Source organism: Haematobia irritans, chromosome 1 (assembly GCF_050003625.1).
Source record: "Haematobia irritans isolate KBUSLIRL chromosome 1, ASM5000362v1, whole genome shotgun sequence".
Taxonomy (NCBI): Eukaryota; Metazoa; Arthropoda; class Insecta; order Diptera; family Muscidae; genus Haematobia; species Haematobia irritans.
This window is the reverse complement of record NC_134397.1, coordinates 226,050,891-226,073,575: the sequence shown is the minus strand read 5'-3', so window position 1 is coordinate 226,073,575 and position 22,685 is coordinate 226,050,891. Positions and strand designations below refer to the sequence as shown.

At 33.7% G+C, this 22,685-nt stretch overlaps 1 protein-coding gene across 1 annotated transcript in view; it reads right to left on the bottom strand.

Annotated features, from left to right (window-relative positions):
- The window catches only part of Dscam3 (Down syndrome cell adhesion molecule 3), a 317,456-nt gene that overhangs the window by 88,156 nt on the left and 206,615 nt on the right, over positions 1-22,685 (bottom strand). The window contains exons 16-19 of the mRNA XM_075299301.1: positions 21,289-21,408; positions 3,485-3,637; positions 2,539-3,061; positions 2,100-2,310 (exon numbers count right to left, since the gene is read on the bottom strand). Of these exons, the coding sequence (XP_075155416.1) occupies positions 2,100-2,310; positions 2,539-3,061; positions 3,485-3,637; positions 21,289-21,408 (1,007 nt within the window). The remainder of the gene's footprint in view (positions 1-2,099; positions 2,311-2,538; positions 3,062-3,484; positions 3,638-21,288; positions 21,409-22,685) is intronic.

Below are 22,685 nucleotides of genomic sequence, written 5' to 3'. Positions count from 1 at the left end.
CGAAAACCGGAAGCCACTGAGACCACAAAGAGATTTGCCAGTAGTTTCAAGCGAAACCCTAACCTCCCTCTCCGAGATGCCGCAAATAAGCTGGGTGTATCGTCTACAACCGTGCATCGAGCCAAAAAACGAGCCGGACTATCGACTTACAAGAAGGTAGTGACTCCAAATCGCGATGATAAACAAAATACGACGGCCAAAGCGCGATCCCGGAGGCCGTACACGACGATGCTGACGAAGTTTGACTGCGTGGTAATGAACGACGAAACCTACGTCAAAGCCGAGTACAAGCAGCTTCCGGGACAGGAGTTTTATACGGCAAATGGAAGGGGAAATGTAGCAGATATTTTCAAGCTCATAAACTGTCAAAGTTCGCAAAGAAATATCTGGTTTGGCAAGCCATCTGTACCTGTGGCATGAAAAGCAGCATTTTCATAGCTTCCGGGACTGTCAACCAAGAAATTTACGCGAAAGAGTGTTTGAATAAACGTCTGCTGCCTTTCCTGAAGAAACACGGTTGTTCCGTACTGTTTTGGCCGGATTTGGCATCTTGCCATTACGGTAAAAAGGGTACGCCGCCAACAACGTGCAGGTGGTTCCCAAAGACAAGAACCCTCCCAACACGCCAGAGCTTCGCCCAATTGAGAAATACTGGGCTATTGTCAAGCGGAACCTAAAGAAGACCAAAAAAACTGCTAAGGACGAGCAGCAGTTCAAGGCAAACTGGCTTTCTGGGGCGAAGAAGGTGGACAAGGTGGCTGTACAAAATCTGATGGCAGGTGTCAAGCGTGAGGCCCGGCAATTCGGATTTGGAAAAGCGAAAGCCTAACTGAATATTTTTCCTGAATTTTATACTAATTGAACTTCACTCAAAAAAAAGTGAACTCACTATTTCACTAAAGCCAATTTAGCTATATTTTAGTTCATGAAATTATTATATTTGGAGAGAGTTTCATTTACTCTAATAATTTTTTGCGTATGTTAGTTAAATGAACTAAAAGACGGGAAAAAATTATACACAAATGAAGTAAACAGTTTTACTAAATTCGTACTGTTCACAAAATAGTTCATTATTTCTTTAAATTTGGAAATCTTACTACAACAGCGTCCATCATGAACTTCGTATGTCACTAAAGACATTCTTGCAATTTTGAACTCCAATTTTTTCCTTCAAACTACACAATTTTCTTTAAAAAGTGAATAAAAAAATATTTATGTCTAAAAAATTTTCTTGAATTTGTCGAAAAATATTTACTTATTTATGTGATATCGGCGTGATGCCAGCGCTTGTAATACTGTTTAGTTAAAAATTTCTTAAACTATTCAAAATTTTCTAAAATTAATCAAAAGTTTTCTTCCTGGTGGGTTCACTGTTTTTTCAGTGTTGAAAAAGAAATTTAATTTGATTTTTTAAATAAACGATTTCACCGATTTACACGCGTTTTCCCTTGACCAAATTTTGACCGTATCACCCTTTACATAGCTCCCTAAAATATGTCCTTTTTGTAAAGAATCCGTGTCTTTGGCTTAGAATCAATACTAAAATCGTTAAGGGAAGGTCAAAATCTTTGAATCCAAGTAAAACTTTTTTTGAGTGTTGCCCTAATTTCGAAATATCTAGAACTTTCCAAGAAAAGATTTATATTTATGGTGTTGGGTATTGAAGATTTGTCCCCAAAAAATAGGGAAATTGGAAAGAAGATATCGAAAAAAAAAACAATTACTTCCTGATTTAGGAAATCAGAAATGGACTCAAAGTTAAATGCCATACGTGACCTGAATCACATGAGTAATAATAATTTCGTTTGAAGTGTTCAGTTCTATTAAATTTATCTTTTTATTTTTCTGTAGTAGTTTACCATCATATCCAAAGCTTTGGCTAAACATTCTTTTATGTTCACTTTATTACTTCCCCTTTTCAGGACAGTGTCCGTAACAACTCGTGTTGCATGCAAACATAGTTATTTGATACATCGGGTGCTGGTTTAATGCCAAGAAAATTGATCGAACGGCCAAACGAAAAAACATGAAGTGACAATTTTCGTTGTTTTTGCTTTGTTTGGTCATCCAATTATTGGCAGTGTTGTGTGTTAACTTACCTGCCAAGTGACAATCAATTCACTTTCTCCACCAGTCTGGACCTGAACATTCGATGGTGCTTCAGTGGGTGCTTCCTCTTGGGTTTTCAACACGATTGGCTCAGTGAAGGGACTACGTTCAATTTCATTGATTGCCTGCATTCGTATAAGGAAGGTGGTAGCCGGTGTCAAACCCGATACAATGGCACTCTCACGTAGGTCGCTGTCATAGCTGTCATCAAGAACGGAGATTAAACGGAAGGAGGGAGTAGAATAAAGAATGCATCAGAGAATAAATGAAAGAAAAGACCATCACAAATTAGTTAAATCAGTGACTAAAAAGGATTAAAAAAAACTTTTAAGTTTTGATAACCATCAGAAAATGGAATTGAATATATAACCATCTGTATATAATTTTGATACCCTTACAATATATTTATAAACTACGACTATCACTTACCTCTTACTGATACTTGTCGATGGCAGTGTGACATTGATTATATTCGGACCATTCCAATCACTTCCGGCCATACCGAGAGCAGCATGCGATTGTAAATACTTCAACGATTGATATTGAACCAAATAGGAGAGAACCGGTGAGTTACCATCGAATGGTCGACGCCATGATAATTTTACAGTACGTGACCCCACTTCAAATACTTCCAAATTCGATGGAGTATCGGGTCGTTCTTGAACCGCTAGATAAATGACTTGTTCGGCACGCCCATAGGGATTTTCGGCAACACACTTGTAAATACCCGAATCATGACGATCCGAACGTGATATGGTCAACTGAGAGTCTACACCCTTCTCTGTTTTCATTTCCGCTATGCTAAAGCGGAAATTGTTCAAATCAATGCGTGCATTGTTGTGTGTCCATGCGACACTAATGGGTTCATCACCTTTGGCATGACAGTCCAATGTGACAGCATCATTACGTCGCGACGATACATTGCGTGATGTTTGTTCGAAACGTGCTGGTTCTGTTTATAGTGCATAAGTGGTTGGTTTTGCATGCATTCGCATTGCCACGAACCCATCATCATCATCATCGTCATCAGAAGAGTAGTAGTTGGTAGTTGACCATGAGATGTGAGGTTAAATCCATGAGTAAGTCGGTGTGTGTGTATGCGTGCGGTTTTGTATGCGGTCACATTTGTTGTTGCGGATGTTTGCGATGCGTGTGTTGAGTGAATTTTGTTGTTTAATTAATGTCAGTCACACACATACAAATAAACATGAAAAATCCATGGATAACAGAAAGAGAGAGAAAATGACAAATAAATTGAATAGCATTGAGAAACTGTTTTGCATTTGTGTCAGTATTATTATTGCCACGTGCTCTCACTCACACATACACGCATACACATATGCATATTGTATACTTTAGCTTTGCTTGTACTTACCGTTGACATTGATGCGAATAATTTTCTTAAGACCCGCTCCAATATCATTCGCAGCTTGACACATATAGTAACCCTCATCAATGTCCGTGGCCAAATTGAGTACCAGAGAATGATTGCGCATATTTAATGGTTTGAAGTCTGTATTTAATTTACCTGCAAAATAAAAAAAAAAAAAAAAAACAAAAACCAAGCGAAAGCAAATATTTAATATTCATTCAAATTTAATGTTTGAAAGAGATTTCGATTAGTTTTAAAAGAAAAACCTTTTTGGAAAATTTCATTTATAACAAATCAAATAGAAAATTAATTTTAAAATTATTATAATAAGGCTTGACAAATCAGACACTCAGACACCGAATCTGAAATACCCACCACCATGTATCAAATATTATAAGCTTCGTTTTAAAATTTCAGGGGGTTTGATGATAGATATTCTCCCAAGCAAATCATTTCAACCAGTACGCTTCCCGAAGATAAATTTAAAAATTTTATTTTTCATGTTAGCCTGATACCGAAACAGGCAATTAACGTCCAAATGCATGATATCTTTAATTTTACAATTATTATTCGAGCTTAATGGACAATTTTAGATTAAGGAACTTTTTATTAATGAGTCATTGAAAAGAAAACGCCAGATACAAATCTTTACACGCCTATACTGTACATGTTTCGGTTCGGGCGAATGAACCTTTCCACAGTCTTCAGTATAGATCTGGCTGGGATAGATAACTCAATTTTGGGCCTTTTATGCTAACTCCTTATGAAGAAAACATTCTAAGACGATATAAGCATGTCCGTCTGTCTGTCTGTCTGTTGTAATCACGCTACATCCTTCAATAATGACGCTATCGTCGTGAAATTTGGCACATATTCCTCTTTTGTTTGCAGGCAGGTCAAGTTCGAAGATGGCGGCCCAAGTTTTGATATAGTCCCCATATAAACCGACCTCCCGAATTGGGGTCGTGGGCTTATAAAAACCGTAGTTTTTATCCAATTTGCCTGAAATTGGAAATCTAGAGTTATTTAAGAACCATCAAAAAGTGTACCGAAAGTAGTGCCTATCAGTCCATGTTTTGGTATAGCCCCCATATGGACCGATTTCCCGATTTTGCTTCTTGGTCGTCTAGAAAGTGATTTTCTATCCGATTTGCCTAAAATTGAAAATCTAGAGGTATTTGAAGACCACAAATTGGTGTGTCGAAAATGGAGGGTATCGGTCCATGTTTTGGTATAGCTCCGATATAGACCGATCTCCTGATTTTATTTCTTGGGCTTCTAGAATCAGTATTTCTTACCCAATTTGCCTCAAATCGGAAATCTAGAAGTATTCTAGGACCAAAAATAACATTTTGCTCTTAAAACATGTTTGAGGGTATCATATTCCTTCTTTGGGTGCATATAGACCAATCTCCCGATTTTACTTCTTGGGCTTCTAGAATCTGTAGTTTTTACCCAATTTGCCAGAAATTGGAAATCTAGAGGTATTCTAGGTAAATAAAGAGATGTACCGAAAATGGTGATTATCGGACCATGTTTCGATATAGCCCTCATATAGACCTATCTCCCGATTTTACTTCTTGGGCTTCTATAATCCGTAGTTTTTATCCAATTTGCCTGAAATTGGAAATCTAGAAGTATTCTAGGACCATAAAGAGGTGTGCGAATATTTTGTGTATCGGTACAGGTTTTTATATAGCCCCCTTATAAAACGGCCCTCCTATTTGATTTGAACTCCCGATTTAACTCCTAGGGTTTCTAGAAATTGTAGTTTTTATCCGATTTGCCATACTGGCATTTTAGACCCATAACATTTAGACCCATATACTGGTATTTTAGACCCATAACAAAGCCTATATGATTCAGTTGTATCGATCCATATGGTAAGGCCTCCATATAGACCGATTTCACTTATTGAGGGTATAGAAGGTGCACTGATCATGAAAATTGCTTGAAACTGAATGCAAAATTTCCAGATTTTACTTCTCGTAATCATTTTCAAATCAAGGTGTTATTTCATCATTTTCTTGTACACTTACAAGAGATGTTTATGATTCCTCTAAAACTCAAACAAAAAATGGTTCTTATAAATTCAGAATGTGATCTAGTCTTTAAATTTATCTCCGGGAAGTGTACTAGTTGCTTGGGAGAATATCTGTCATCAAACCTCCCTGAAATTTCCAAAGGAAACTATTATATTTAATTTATGGTGGTGGGTGTTTAAGATTCGGCCCGGCCAAACTTACTACTGTATGTTATATACTTGTTGAACTTACAATAAATTGTTGTTAAAGAAAATTTTTATGTTAAACAAAATTTTTGTTGATAATTGTTTGCTAATGTGACAAAATATTACTAAAATCGTAATTGTATTTATAAATTACGCTCTTAGCTCATATTTAAACATAATTCTAATTGTATTGACAAGAACATTAATTGATATTTTTTGTGTGTATGTATTTGAACATTTTGATTGTCTCTAATTGACAGATTTTTTCTTTAAACCATAAACGTTTTTGACCACTTTAAGGCAGATATTCCTTACTTTACGACTTTTACGGTGAGATGCAAATTTCAAACACTAATATTTGAAGATAGATAAATTTTTGAATAATACACAGAAAGAGCAAATAAAATAATAGAGATGTTCGAAAAATATTTGGGAATATAAGCATTAGCCTATTTATGAAGCTTTTTTCTATTTAATCCTATAATTCAATGTCACAGTTAATTTGAAGAATATTTTATTAAATAAAAAAAGGACAATTCGCCTTATTTTTAACCACATATGAGTTTATTGGAAAAGCGTAGATTTCAAAGATTTGTGTCCAAAATAAAAAAAAATCTTAAAGCAAAGATTATAAACTTTGCTTTTACTATTTTTTTTTTCATTTTAAAGGAATTTGATATCCTAAAACTTTGGTTGCACAGTCTTTCACATTAAGTCAATATTTTTTTGAATGTATAGGACCCAAATTAAGTTATTTATCCCAGCCAGATTTATACTAAAAACTATGGAAATTTGGTATATGGTGTTAGTATATGGTCCCTAACAACCATGCAAAAATTGGTCCATATCGGTCCATAATTATATATAGCCCCCATATAAACCGATCCCCAGATTTGACCTCCGGAGCCCCTTGGAAGAGCAAAATTCACCCGATCCGGTTCAACTTCGGTACGTGGTGTTAGTATATGGTATCCAAAAACCATGCAGTAATTAGTTTATATCAGTCCATAATTATATAGCCCCCATATAAGCTGATCCCCAGATTTGACCTCCGGTGCCTTTTGGAGAAACAAAATTCATCCGATCTGGTTGAAATTTGGTACGTGGTGGTAATATATGATATTTAACAACCATGCCAAAAGTGGTCCATATCAGTCCATAATCATATATAGCCCCCATATAAACCGATCCCGAGATTTGGTTTTGGAGCCTCTTGGAGGAGGAAATTTCTTCCGAGTCAGTTGAAATTTGGTACATTGTGCTAGTATATGGCCGTTAACAACCATGCCTAACTAGGTCCATATCGGTCTATAGTTATATATAGCCCTCAGATAAATCGATCCTCAATCACAAAAAAAAATTGGTCCATATCAAGTTCATAATTGTATATAGCCCCCATAGAAGCGACCCCCATATTTCAATTCTGGCTTTCTACGTACCGTGCAAAATTCCATATCGATTCGTAATTATTTGTAGACTTACCTACACATACCGTTTTTGTCTAATATATACCACGTATGGACTAACTCACAATTTAGAAAACGATGTTAAGAAGTTTTAAGATACCACAACCCAAGTAATTCGATTGTGGATGACAGTCTTTCGTAGAAGTTTCTACGCAATCCATGGTGGAGGGTACATAAGATTCGGCCTGGCCGAACTTACGGCCGTATATACTTGTTTAGTTCTTTATTTGGGTGGATTTCTCCAATTTAATTTTACTCAAATTTCCTTCCCTAAGACAATTTTCCTATACTTGTCAAAGACTTCAACACTCAATCTCAGCATGATTAATACTAATGATTTAATGCAATTTAGTAAATTAACGAAAATATCAGTAAATTGTGAATATTTGAAATGATCAAAAATGGAATACAAATTATTTAAGAGATAAACCATTTTTCTCATAAAACTGTATTATTTTGCATCTTTTTTATATTACTTATATTATTCGTTCCCATTGAAACAATTTCAATTTAAAATTTATTAATATCCTGATTAAAACATAAACTCTGTTTTCTTATATATTTATTAATCTGTCTATCCACTAATTTTCAAATTGATTACCTCCCAATATAAAATTCCATAGTTTCAGGGTTCATTGTACCTACGCATTAGTGTAACTAGTTTTCACATGAAATAATTCAATCTGGCCAAAATGCGGTCATCATTTGCAAATTCTATAGGATTATAAAAACTTGTTTGCATAATAAATCGACCCCCCCCCCAAATCTGCGAAAATAAGAGCCTTTACAATTATTTTGTTGTATTTTATTCCATATTCGTTGTTGTTATAAGGCTTTGAATAAAAAATTACCAGCATCCCTAGGAAGCTGTAATCAAAATCAAAACGTCGATTTTTGGAAAATTTGGGAGAGTCGCCTTTTCGAATTTTCGACTCTTTGAAAATTTTGAAAAATCGATTTTTCGGGGTTTGCAAAAGTCCATTTTCTGACGTATCAACATTTAGAATTACGAGAAGTCAACTTTTCGAATATCGAATATCGGCAGTCGAATTTTCGAAATTTTCAAATTTTGAGAAAGTCGAATTTTTCTTTCTTTTTAAAATTTCAAAAAATTAGAAAAAGTCAACTTTTTGACATTTCGACTTTATAAAAATTTGGAAAAGTCAACTTTTTGGGTTTTCGAGTATTGGAAAAGTCGAACTTTCGATTCGACACTTTCAAAACATTCAAAAGTTTTCGACGATTCGATTTAGGGAAGACGACAAAAATTTGGACTAGTTGAATTTTCTTCTTTTTCAAAATCCCGTATATTTACTTTTCCTAATTTTGAAAGAATCGATAGATAATTCGAAGTTTTCAAATTAGAAAGAAGAAAGAAAGTCGACTTTGCAAAACGTCGAAAAGTCAATATTTCTAATTTGTCAGAAATTCAGAAACTCGAAAAGTCCTCCTGTCTGAATTGTGAAAAGTTTAGAGGCCGAACATTTTTCAAAATGTGAAAAATTGTAATTATTCAAATTTTGACAAGGTCGAGTGGTCGAATCGTTGATAACTCGAAATTTTGAAAAACTATAAATCTAGAAAATTTACTTTTACGATAGTGAAATACTGCAGAAAATCGAAAAATCGATTTTCCAATTTTTTTAAAAGAAAGTAAAGTCGACTTTTCGAAATTTGTGAAAAGTTTGAATGATCGTAAAGTAAACTTTTGCAAATTCTCAAAACGTCGATAACTCAAAAATGTATAGGTATTTAGATATAGTTGTCATATATATTTATCCCCGATCTAGTCATAATTGGCGTGTTTATCAACCGATGTGAATGAGCCTCGAAAAGCTTGTAAAATATCAGCCAAACCGGTTCAGATTTAGATATAGCTCCCATATATATATCTTTCGTCCGATTAAGACTCATATGACCACATAAATATATCTGAAGTGACTTTTTTCAAAATCAATAGCGATTGTCTCTGTCCCACAAAACTACCCTATGCCAAATTTGAGAACGATCGGACTTAAACTGCGACCGGTACTTTGAAAAAAAAAAAATATATGAACTGACGGACACACAGACGGACATCGCAAAATCGACTCAGAATTCAATTCTAAGACTATCGGTATACTAAACGGGTCTCAGACCTTTCCTTCTTGGCGTTACATACAAATACACAAACTTATTATACCCTGTTCCACAGTAGTGGTGAAGGGAATCGGAAATTCAACAGTCGACTTATCCAATTTTTTTTAAAAAGTCGAAAGGTCGAAAAATCGAGTTTCCCTTTTTTCAAAAAATTGAAATGGTTAAAACGTCAACTTCACCAAAATTTGAAAAACTCGAAATCACTCTTACCGGTGTGTATATACACTAAAAAAAAATTTTTACTTGGATCCAAAAATTTTGACCTTCCCTTAAGGATTTTGGTATTGATTCCGAGCCAAAAATGCGTTTTCTTTAAAATAAGGACATTTTTTACGGACCTCCCTGGCTTTAAATCTAGGATCAATAAAATTAAAATTGGATACAAATCTCATTCATCGATTTTTATACCCACCGCCATAAAATGGTGACGGGGGTATAATAAGTTTGTCATTCCGTTTGTAACACATCGAAATATCGATTTCCGACTATATAGAGTATATATATTCTTGATCAGGGAGAAATTCTAAGACGATATAAGCATGTCCGTCTGTCTGTTGTAATCACGCTACAGCCTTCAATAATGGCGCTATTGTCCCGAAATTTGGCACAGATTCGTTTTTTGTTTGCAGGCAGGTCAAGTTCGAAGATGGGCTATATCGGTCCAAGTTTTGATATAGTCCCCATATAAACCGACCTCCCTATTTGGGGTCTTTAGCCTATAAAAACCGTAGTTTTTATCAGATTTGCCTGAATGTGGAAATCTAGAGGTATTTTGAAACCATAGAGAGGTGTGTCGAAAATGGTCCATATCGGTCCATGTTTTGGTATAGCCCCCATATAGCCCGATCTCCCGATTTTGCTTCTTACGCGTCTAGAAACAGTATTTTCTATCCGATTTGTATAAAATTGCAAATCTAGAAGTATTTTGCGACCATAAAGAGGTGTGTTGAAAATGGTCCGTATCGGTCCATGTTTTGATATAGCCCCCATATAAACCATCCTCCCGATTTGGAGTCTTGGGCCTATAAAAACCGTAGTTTTTATCCAATTTGCCTGAAATTGAAAATATAGAGGTATTTGAGGACCATAAAGAGGTATGCTGAAAATGATGCCCATCGGTTCATGTTTTGGTATCGCCCCCATATAGACCGATCTCCCGATTTTGCTTCTAGGTCTTCTAGAAACTATATTTACCATCCGATTTGCCTGAAATTGGAAATCTAGAAGTATTTGAGGACCATAAAAAGGTATGCCGAAAATGGTGCCCATCGGTCCATTTTTTGGTATAACCCCCATATAGACGGATCTCTCGATTTTTACTTCTTGCGCGTCTAGAGACTATATTTTTTAGCCGATTTGTTTGAAATTGAAAATCTGGAGGTATTTTAAGATCACAAATATGTGAGTGGCAAATGATACCTATCGGTCCATGTTTTGGTATATCCCCTATATAGATCAATCTCCCGGCTTTATTTCTTGGGCTTCTAGAATCCGTAGTTTTTATACGATTTGCTGGAAATTAATAATCTATAATGAAATTTTAAATTAACAAAATTTTCTTTTTCTTATAAAGTATTTTCGTTTATTCAACGATTGTCTCTAAAATTTGTGTCAAAAAAAAAACTTTGCTTGTCTAAAATTACATTTCTCAAAAAAGAAAACACTTCTTTCATGGTCATGAAAATTGCTTGAAACTGAAAGTAGAATTTCAGATTTAACTCATCGTATTTGTTTAAATAATGGCGGAAAAAATCTACAGATTTAAGATTTCAAATCAAGGCGTAATTTCATCATATACACGATATGTTTATAATTCTCTAAAACTCAAACAAAATTGGTTCTCATAAATCCAGAATCTGATCTGGTCTTCATAGGTAAAATCTTTAAAGTTTGTCTTCGGGAACTGACTTGCTAGGGAGAAGATTTGTCATCAAACCCCCTACAATTCTATATATTATCAAGTAACCTAATACGACGAAGAGTTTTCAAAGTAAACTATTATATTTGATTCATGGTGGTGGGTATTTAAGATTCGGCCCGGCCGAATTTACAGCTTTATATACTTGTTTATTTTCTTTTTGCGATATATTATTAAAGGTATTTATGTACAAATTCCAATTTAAAATCCAAATTATTCTAGGTACTTCATAGTAAAAATAGTTTTCTTAATGCTAAAAAACTTTAAACCAAAGATGCAAATCCTTAAAATAAGTCTTAGCCTATATTTGATGCGATTTTATCTTATATTTAAAAATGCAATATAGTTGAGTTAAAGATGATTTCTTTAAATTAAAAATGTTTTTCTTTATGTTAAGGAAAATCTGCCTTACTTCAAAGATCTACAACTTCAGCAGAGAGACGGAAAATTTTAAGATTTGTGTCCTAAATTTAATGAAAAGAAAATTTGAAGCAAGGATAGAAACTTTCATTTAATTAAAATGTCATTATTTTAAAGAATTTTGTCCTTAACTTTGGGTACATTTGATTCCTAAAATTTAAGTTGCATAATCTTCCATATTAGGCCATAATTTTTTTCAGTGTATGTATCCTTATATATGAAATAAAAAATTCGTATTCACGGTATGTGTGTATATATGTATCCTTATAAAATAATATTTGAAATAAAGGATATTGTCTGCAGATACTCTCAAAGTTATCATAGAAATATTTGCATTTTTCCTTTTAATCTAATGTCGAATTTTACTAATTTAAGCCAATATTAAAAGCCGATTAGGTGATTTAGAAAAATTTTCAAAATATCAGCAGTCGAATTTGAAGATGATAAAAGTCAACGAAGATATGTTGCAAAGAGACGTTTCGACTTTTTTCAACAAAAAGTCGATTTTTTGGCATCTGTATCCCTAATCCAAACTAATCAATTAACCTGATTTCTTTAGGCACAGGATGCTGCTAAGCCTCCTTGTATACATGAATAAATCCCTTTTTCCAGTTATCCATAGGCTCCTTCTCGTCGTCGTCTCGCAGCTTCATTCAGAGTTCAAAGTCCAGAGTATGGGTATGTAAGCAATAGTACCGTCAAAACTAAAAGCATTTCAATGAAATGAACATCCTAATTCCAAAGTATCCCTTTTTGTGTGTTGTTTTTGCTTCTTTGGCAGCCCGACTAACCAAGAGGATACTTCACAAATATACTCCGTCAGTGATTGAGGAGGCGGTCGAAGTCGAAGAAAGGGAAAACGAAATATCAAACTTTAATGAACTCACTTTCAGTGATTACTCCAACTACTCGTGGTTGGCTGACTGGCTGGCTGTATGTTTGGCTTGCCAGGAAGGTTGCTGCGGTGAAAGAGATGTGAATGGATATGACCAAAAACCGTGACTATTGGCCAACGATAGAAGTTGTTAGCGAAACTCTGATGATAATTCTGAGCGTATTTAAACAAAATATTTAATGGTCTCCTCTTACTATCGTTCCTACTATGGAACAATGTATCCTTTGGTATCCTTCCTGGATTTTTGTTGGAGGTTGTTCTTAACATGGGAGTTGTAGTAGCAGTAACGAATTTCTAGTAAATTGTCCAAGGCAAAGCCTTTTCGTTTCAATGAACCGCTTGAGTAAGAGAAATGTTTATTCAATTCTTAACAAATATTTGCAATGGTGAAACCAATGGATGAGCAAAAGGTAAACTTGGAACTAAAGTTTTTAGATGATGTTGGCGAGTATTTGATCTAGGGAGGTAGGTATGGTCATTCTTGGTTTATGAGACAATTTTTTGCGGTAAACCCAACAAAGCACCACTATATAGCAGAAATTATTGTTACTAAAACACTAAACCATAAAAAATGAGTTGATGTTGTGCCGGAATTAATACCCTTATACTATATATTTTTTATACCCTCCACCATAGGATGGGGGGTATATTAACTTTGTCATTTCGTTTGTAACACATCGAAATATTGCTCTAAGACCCCTAACCTAAGACCCCATAAAGTATATATATTCTGGGTCGTGGTGAAATTCTGAGTCGATCTGAGCACGTCCGTCCGTCCGTCTGTTGAAATCACGCTAACTTCGGAACGAAACAAGCTATCGACTTGAAACTTGGCACAAGTAGTTGTTATTGATGTAGGTCGGATGGTATTGCAAATGGGCCATATCGGTCCACTTTTACGTATAGCCCCCATATAAACCGATCCCCCAAATTTGCTTGCGATTGCTCTAAGAGAAGCAAATTTCATCCGATTCAGCTGAAATTTGGTACATGATGTTAGTATGTGGTCTCTAACAACCATGCAAAAATTGGTCCACATCGGTCCATAATTATATATAGCCCCCATATAAACTGATCCCCCGATTTGGCTTGCGGAGCCTCTAAGAGAAGCAAATTTCATCCGATCCGGTTGAAATTTTGTACATGGTTTTAGTATATGGTGTCTAACAACCACGCAAAAATTGGTCCATATCGGTCCATATCGGTCCATAATTATATATAGCCCCCAATTAAACGGATCCCCCGATTTGTCTTGCGGAGCCTCTAAGAGAAGCAAATTCCATCCGATCCGGCTGAAATTTGGTACATGGTGTTAGTATATGGTCTCTAATGACCATGAAAAAATTGGTCCACATCAGCCCATAATTATATATAGACCCCATATAAACCGATCACCAGATTTGAAGTCTGGAGCCTCTTGGAAGACCAAAATGCATCTGATTCAGTGGAAATTTGGTACGTGGTGTTAATATATGGCCTCAAACACCCATGCAAAAATTGGTCGAAATCGGTCCATTATTATATATGTATAGCCCCCATATAAACCGATCCCCAGATTTGACCTCCGGAGCCCCTTGGAAGAGCAAAATTCATCCGATTCGGTTGAAATTTGGTACGTGGTGTTAATATATGGCCTCAAACACCCATGCAAAAATTGGTCGAAATCGGTCCATTATTATATACACAGTCTCACATAAGTTTACATACCCTTGAGGTTTTTACCTTATAACTAAACATGTTTCTTGTTGTTGTTTATAATCCAGACTAAAAACATCTTCTTGAAAATGGACAAATACTTTGTTTTTCAAATTAATTTACAAAATCTGAAGCATATATATGCATATTTTATTATATTTTAATAATTAAAGAAAATACAATTTCTTAAACCGTATGTAAACTTGTGTAAGACTGTGTATAGCCCCCATATAAACCGATCCCCAGATTTGACCTCCGGAGCCCCTTGGAAGAGCAAAATTCATCCGATTCGGTTGAAATTTGGTACGTGATGTTAGTATATGGTATCCAACAACCATGCAGGAATTGGTTCATATCAGTCTATAATTATATATAGCCCCCATATAAGCCGATCCCCAGATTTGACCTCTGGTGCCTTTTGGAGAAGCAAAATTCATCCGATCTGGTTGAAATCTGGTACGTGGTGGTGGTATATGATATTTAACAACCATGCCAAAAGTGGTCCATATCAGTCCATAATCATATATAGCCCCCATATAAAGAGATCCCGAGATTTGGTTTTGGAGCCTCTTGGAGGAGCAAATTTCATCCGAGTCCGTTGAAATTTGGTACATTGTGCTAGTATATGGACGTTAACAACCATGCCTAACTAGGTCCATATCGGTCTATAGGTATATATAGCCCTCAAATAAATCGATCCCTAATCACACAAAAATTATTTGTAAACTTACCTATACATAACTTTTTTGTCTAATATATACCAGTTAATCCATAACTCACAATTTAGAAAACCATGTTAAGAAGTTTTAAGATACCACAACCCAAGTAATTCGATTGTGGATGACAGTCTTTCGTAGAAGTTTCTACATAATCCATGGTGGAGGGAACATAAGATTCGGCCTGGCCGAACTTACGGCCGTATATATTTGTTTTATTGTAAATTCAAAATGTTTTGTTTTTAGACTAATGATTTTTGTTGGTATTGTTTCCGAGCCAAAGAAATATTATTTTATATTTGATTCTAGGAAACAAATTTTAATATATTCGCTTTCTCAACCTTCTTTTTGACGTTCTATCAAAGTCCTTTAAAACGTTTTAATGATAACTTAAATTTCCAAATTCCGAATTGTCTTCAAGTTGAAATTATGTTATGCTTATGCAATTTAAAGACGTCTTTAAAATAAAGTGTTTGAAAACTTCTAATATTTTTTTAACGTTTTTTTAGTTTGTAGTCAAGATACAAAAGGTCAACAAGAATTTTTCAGAATAATTAAAACAAAGTTGACCTTAAATACAATTTTCTTTCACGTAGTTACTTAATTTTAAGTCAAGTCACTTAACTATAAGGCCAAATGACTTTATGAAAAAGTTCATCGACTTTTGGACTAGGAAAAATAATTTATATCGCAGAAATGCGTCTTCTATTCTAAGCAAAATTCGCTTTCGTATAAAACCTTTAGCCTCACGACAATATTTTTTTTTTTTTTTTCAGTGTAATATCACACTTTTGATATTTACGAACCACCTTTTTGCAATGTTGTGTCACTTTAATACATTAATACTTTATACTGTAATATTTTAAATTTCTATTCTGCCTTAACAAGCGAGTTTACGCATCCCATATTATGATTGCGAGTATTTTTTATTCAATTGGATGGGGGGCTATATTAACTTTGTCATTCCATTTGAAACACTATTGTGTAATATATTCAAGAAGTGTTTTTTTCCTGGTGCAATTCGGACGGTCAAAATGAAACAGGTTCCTTGAACACAAAAAAAAAATATTTTTGTCTTCAATCACGAAATTAATTGATCCAATTAATTTTTAATTGAAACGTCGTCAAACACAGAAATGATAGCATCAAATAAAAAAGTATTTGATACTATTTCCGAAGTCAATTAAAAAATGAAATTAAAAATAAATATCAAACATTAAATGAAAACGAATCAAGGAATAATTTAGGCGAATAATGAAAAATGAACGTTTATGAAAAAATTGAAATTACACTAGGCAACAAAGTTAAAGAAATTGAAGAAATGAAAAAAATCAACATTAAATGAAACTTGAACGAAAATAAAATAATAAATAAAATGATTCATTATACCATGCGCCACACTGTGGAACAGGGTATTATAAGTTAGTGCAATACCCAGAAGGAGACGAGATAGACACATGATGTCTTTGGCAAAAATGTTCAGGGTGGGCTCCTGAGTCGATAAAGCCATGTCCGTCTGTCCTTGAACACATTTTTGTAATCAAAGTCTAGGTCGCCGCTTTAGTCCAATCGACTTCAAATTTGGCACAAGTATGTATTTTGGCTCAGAATAGAACCCTATTGATTTCGGAAGAAATCGGTTCAGATTCAGATATAGCTCCCATATATATATATATATATATATATATATATATATATATATATATATATATATATATATATATATATATATATATATATATATATATATATATATATATATATATATATATATATATATATATATATATATATATATATATATATATATATATATATATATATATATATATATATATATTTCGCCCGATATGGACTTATATGGCGCCAGCAGCCAGAGTTTTACCCTAATTTGCTTAAAATTTTGCACTAGAAGAACAATTAGTAGTGTAGTCAAGTGTGCCAAATTTTATTGAAATCGGTTCAGATTTAGATATAGCTCCCATAAATATCGTTCGCCCGATATGTACTAATACGGTCCCAGAAGCCAGAGTTTTACCCCAATTTGGTTGAAATTTTGCACTAGGAGTACAATTTTTTGTAGTGTAGTCAAGTGTGCCAAATTTTATTGAAATCGGTTCACTCATATGATCACAGTGGCCAATCTTTTACTCCGATTTAATTGAAATTTTGCACAGGGAGTAGAAATAGCATTGTAGCTATGCGTGCCAAATTGGGTTGAAATCGGTTCACATTTAGATATAGCTCCCATATATATCGTTCGCCCGATTTGCACTCATATGACCACAGTGGCCAATCTTTTACTCCGATTTAATTGAAATTTTGCACAGGGAGTAGAAATAGCATTGTAGCTATGCGTGCCAAATTTGGTTGAAATCGGTTCAGATTTAGATATAGCTCCCATATCTATGTTTTTCTGATTTCGACAAAAATTGTCAAAATACCAAAATTTTCCTTGTACAATCGCCACTGCTTAATTGAAAAGTTTTAAAAATGACTCTAATTTTCCTAAACTTCTAATACATATATATCGAGCGATAAATCATAAATAAACTTTTGCGAAGTTTCCTTAAAATTGCTTCAGATTTAAATGTTTAACATATTTTTTTACTAATATTGTGTTCCACCCTAGTGCATTAAGCGACTTAAATTTTGAGTCTATAGATTTTGTAGAAGTCTATCAAATTCTGTCCAGATCGAGTGATATTTATATGTATGTATTTGGGACAAACCTTTATATATAGCCCCCAACACATTTGACGGATGTGATATGGTATCGAAAATTTAGATCTACAAAGTGGTGCAGGGTATAATATAGTCGGCCCCGCCCGACTTTAGACTTTCCTTACTTGTTATACCCTAAACCACATAGTGGTCAGGATATAATAAGTTTGATCGGCCAAAAAATGTGCCTACCAGAAATATTGATTTTAGACCCCATAAAATATATACCGATCGACTCAGAATCACCTCCTGAGTCGATCTAGCGCTTGGTGTCCGTCCGTCCGTCCGTCCGTCTGTCCATGTATTTGTTGTTCACAGGATTCCGGTCGCAATTAAACCGATTTTGATGAAATTTGGTACAAGGAGTTTTTTGGGCACCAGGACGAACGCTATTGAATTTGGAAGAAATCGGATCAAATTTAGATATAGCTCCCATATATATGTATCACCCGATTTCGACAAATGGGGTCACGTTGCGCTTTTTTTCAAACGGATCGTCACCAAATTTGGCAAAAGGTAATCTTTTCCATCGCCCTTCAATTCTGCAAAATTTCATCCAAATCGGTTCAGATTTAGATATAGCTCTCATATATATGTATCGCCCGATTTTCCCAAATTTGGCCACAAAACCTTTATTTATCAACCGATCTTACTCAAATTTGGCTAAATGTAGTCTTCTATAGCACTTACTATATGTGCAAAAAATCATCGAAATCGGTTCAGATGTAGCTATAGCTCCCATAATATGTACCGCCCGATTTTTCTAAATTTGGCCATAAAACCCTTAAACTCGATCTTACTCAAATTTGGCTAAATGTAGTCTTCTATAGCACTAACAATATATGCAAAAAATCATCGAAATCGGTACAGATTTAGATATAGCTCCCATATAAATGTATAGCCCGATTTTCCCAAATTTGGCCATAGAACCCTTACTTATTAACCGATCTTACTAAAAGTTGGCTAGATCCAGTCATCTATAATACTAACTATATGTGCAAAATTTCATCGAAATCGGTTCAGATGTAGATATAGCTCCCATATATGTATCACCCGATTTTGAAAAATTCGGCCCTAATAACCTTATCTTTGACCATACAGGCCTCATTTCTTAACTGATCTTACTCAAATCTTGCACAAGGTATTAATCAAACCAGCAAAATATTATGCAAATTGGTTCAGATTTAGATATAGCTTCCATATATATGCATCGCTCGATTGTCCCAAATTTGACCATAGTACTCTTATTTATTAACCAATGTTACTCAAATTTCAAATTTTGATGTACTAGCCGATCGTTCTTATACGTACTTGTAGCTCTTACATAAGAATATTGCTCGATTTTTACAAATTTGTATTTATTACCCACACTAATTTAACGATCTTCTCTTTTTTAATAATGGGCTCAATATTAGTGACATACTAACTCCGTAGGTGCAATATCAACACAGTCAGTGTTGCTTGAAGTAATTGAAATTCCCTATATGTATGGTTTTTCTAATATTTAGCGTCTTGTAGGGACGTAGGGCCACAAAGTAGGACATTTTCACTCAACACAATTTGTAATAATTTTTACATTTTGGTGGAGGAGGAAATTAGAAGCCGGCAAGGCTTGATCTTTAACAATGTGTGGTAAACTTTAGTCCTGTAGAAAATTTTGTCAACATTTTATTTGTATAGAACATTTTGTCAAAATTGTATTTCTATGGAAATTTTTTTCAAAATATTATTTCTATAAAAAATTTTCTAAAATTTTATTTCTGTGGAATTTTTTCTCAAAATTTTATTTCTATAGAATTTATTGTCAAAATTTTATTTCTATAGAAAAAATTCTCACAAAAATTTGTTTATAGAAACTTTTTCCAAAATTTTATTTTTATAAAGATTTAACAAAAAAGATTACTAATTTGGGTAGAATTCTACCAACTGTGGCAACCGTGGTGGAAATACAAATTTATTTTCTAAGTTATGTACGTTGCATATTCATGTTTTAAGATAATAAAGTACTTAGAACCATTTTTGTTTTGTAAAATTTTTTAAATTTAACGAATAATATAGTAGGGAAAATTGTTTGGGAATGTATAGGAAAGTAGGGAACTTTTGTTGTCCTTGTAAGGTAAACCGAACATTTTCCCTGGCAACATTGAGTATAAGCTATAGTCAGATTGACACAAAGCACCATTAGACATGTACCCCTTAATTTTCTTAAATATGCAACAGCGGTTTGTCTCCCAGACCTATATGTTACCCCACAAATGCTTATGATTACTAATTCTGTAATGGTGGTTTAGGGTATGATATAGTCGGCCCCGCCCGACTTTCTACTTTACTTACTTGTTTTTGGTTTAATGTCGTTCGACATTAAACAGGCCCCATATAAAACGATTCTCAGATTGGACTTGGGGATCCACTTGCAACAGCAAAATTCATCCGATTCGCTTTAACAACTAAACGTTGTCTGTCTGTCGGTTGCAATCATGCTACGGCCTTTAATAATGGATTTAATTTACACTCCACAAGAAGTTCTTTTGAGGTGTTATATAAAAATCCTTTCGTTTTTCTCAGTTTTTGCAATAAATTTTAATTTCTCGAATTCGTCTGTAGAACATCCCAGCAAAAAATCTTTGTCAAAAAGTAGTGAAAATATTCTTTTTGGATCCGGAAGTGGTGCTAAATTGGCACAGAAGAGATGAATTTAACATGGGCTTGTCACAGGACGGAAGTCCACAATTTCAACAGCCGTTGCACTGAATTTCCATCACTTCTTAAGTTGTGATGCGAAAACATTGTTGTGAATTATACACTGAATTATAAAATTCTGTGATGTTTTACCAAATAAATAGCCTTTATATTTATTTATGATTTTTGTTACATTATAATGCTTGTATGGAATGTTTGCCTCAAATACTTTCGAAAATTTGCCAATTTTTTAGAAGGGACTTAGCATTTTCTTCGAGAAAATTTCAATAATTTGCACCACTCCCTGTTTCTTACTTTGTTTTTAAAGTATTTGAAACGAAAAATGTAATTCTTCAAAATATGAAAAATAGCGAGTTATATAAAATTGAATCAAAAGAACCTCCTGTGTAATTAAAATAAAGAACTTCTTTGGAGAGATATTTTTTTGGGGGGTGTTACTAAAGTTGTGCCTTTAGAACAACTTTCAAATTTTTTTCCTGAGATATCAAGAACAAATAAAATAATGGGAATTTCCAAAAAATATATGAAAAGTGTACAGATCCACTTCTCTGCAGACGTAGAATTGGCGATACAATATGTACTAGTATTATTTAAAACGTCTTTTGTCCTTATTTTTTTTTAAGGAATTCAAGATAATAATATATCATGGGGATATAGAATCCCAAAAAAACATGTTTACCTACATTTGGAGTTTTTGTCTTTAAGCCAAAAGTTCAATACTTGATTTACATTAAAGATATCTTCTTCAAAACAAAAATGTTTTCTTTTCACATTGAAGAAAATTAGCATTTCTTCAAAGGCACGTTACTATTACGAACCCATTTTGTAGTTTCTTACATTCTACCCTCGTTATATTAGAAGTAACAAATAAAAAAAAAAAGAAAAACACCAAGTATTTACTTACCCTGTCCTTTGAACCAGGTAATCGTAGGTATGGGATATCCTTCAGCTTCACAGTTTATTGATATTGTATTGCCCAACATTATGGCCGTATCCATGGGTTCGAAGGACCATCGTGGTGCAACTAAACGTGATCAAATAAAGTAAAGAGAAGATTTAAGTCTATATATATTTTTGGAGCAGACAACTAAATATATGTATATATATATATATATATATATATATATATATATATATATATATATATATATATGTATTTCTCTACATTTGTATGTATGTATAAATAATAGAATATTAAAGATTTCCGATATATAGGTGAATTTATCCATACATTTCTTCAGTATAGACTTAACGAGATATCACAAAGAAAAAATAAAGTAAGCGAATCACCATAAAATGAAATACTTCCCAAAGAAAAAAAAAACAAAAACAAAACAAACAACCGGAAAATAAAAGAAGACTTTGAACACAGGATATCATTTGGAAAAGTAAAGTAAATATTGATGATTTTTAAGTGAACAGAAAATGTTCTTACTTTTCGTATATTTAACTAACTGCAAGACAAAAGGATTAAACACAGAAAAGTGCTAAAATGCTAAGAAAAATACAATCATTTAGAGGGACTAGCGTTGTTGGCTTCTTTATAAGAATCCTTTATGCCAAGAAACAGAATCCTTTGTGATTTATTTGAAGGTAGTATCGCCAAAAAAAACACACACACTACCTATACAAACATGATTACCATAAACATTTACTTTAAAATTCGCACAAAATTAAAACAGTAGCCCAAGTATAAATCCTTAATGTCTTTTGGTTGTTATTGTGTATCCTTGAGCCAAGACAAGGCACAATGTGTGTGTGTGCATGTGTGTGATTGTGTATCCGTAATTCCAACAATAACGAAGAAATTTCACAGACACCAAAGCTACTTTGAATTATTCGTCTAACCGAGAATTTATGGAGTCATTTTCATCACATAATTTGGAGAGGATTGGCTCTTCTTTAGAAGGAAAAATACTAAAAGTTTTATTGCAAATAAAAAGAGAACTTATAAGACAAAACAGATCTGATTTAGATTTAAAGTTCGAATTGACAAGACAATGATAAATGCTATGAAATTCTCTAGTTGAATTTAGTGTAATTGACATGGCAATGATAAATGCCTCTAAATTATCTCTCTGAATCTATTTTCAAATCGTCAAATTAACACTTAAAACAAACATGTCCGGTTCCAAAGATTTTGTCTTTGCACTAATATTTTTGGTAATGATTCTGAGCCAAAAAAAAAACTGGGAATTGAAGTAAGAATACTATATATATAATAATAGACCGATATGGAGCAATGTTTTCTTGGTTATTAGAGGACATATATAGTATCACGTATGAAATTTCAACCGGATC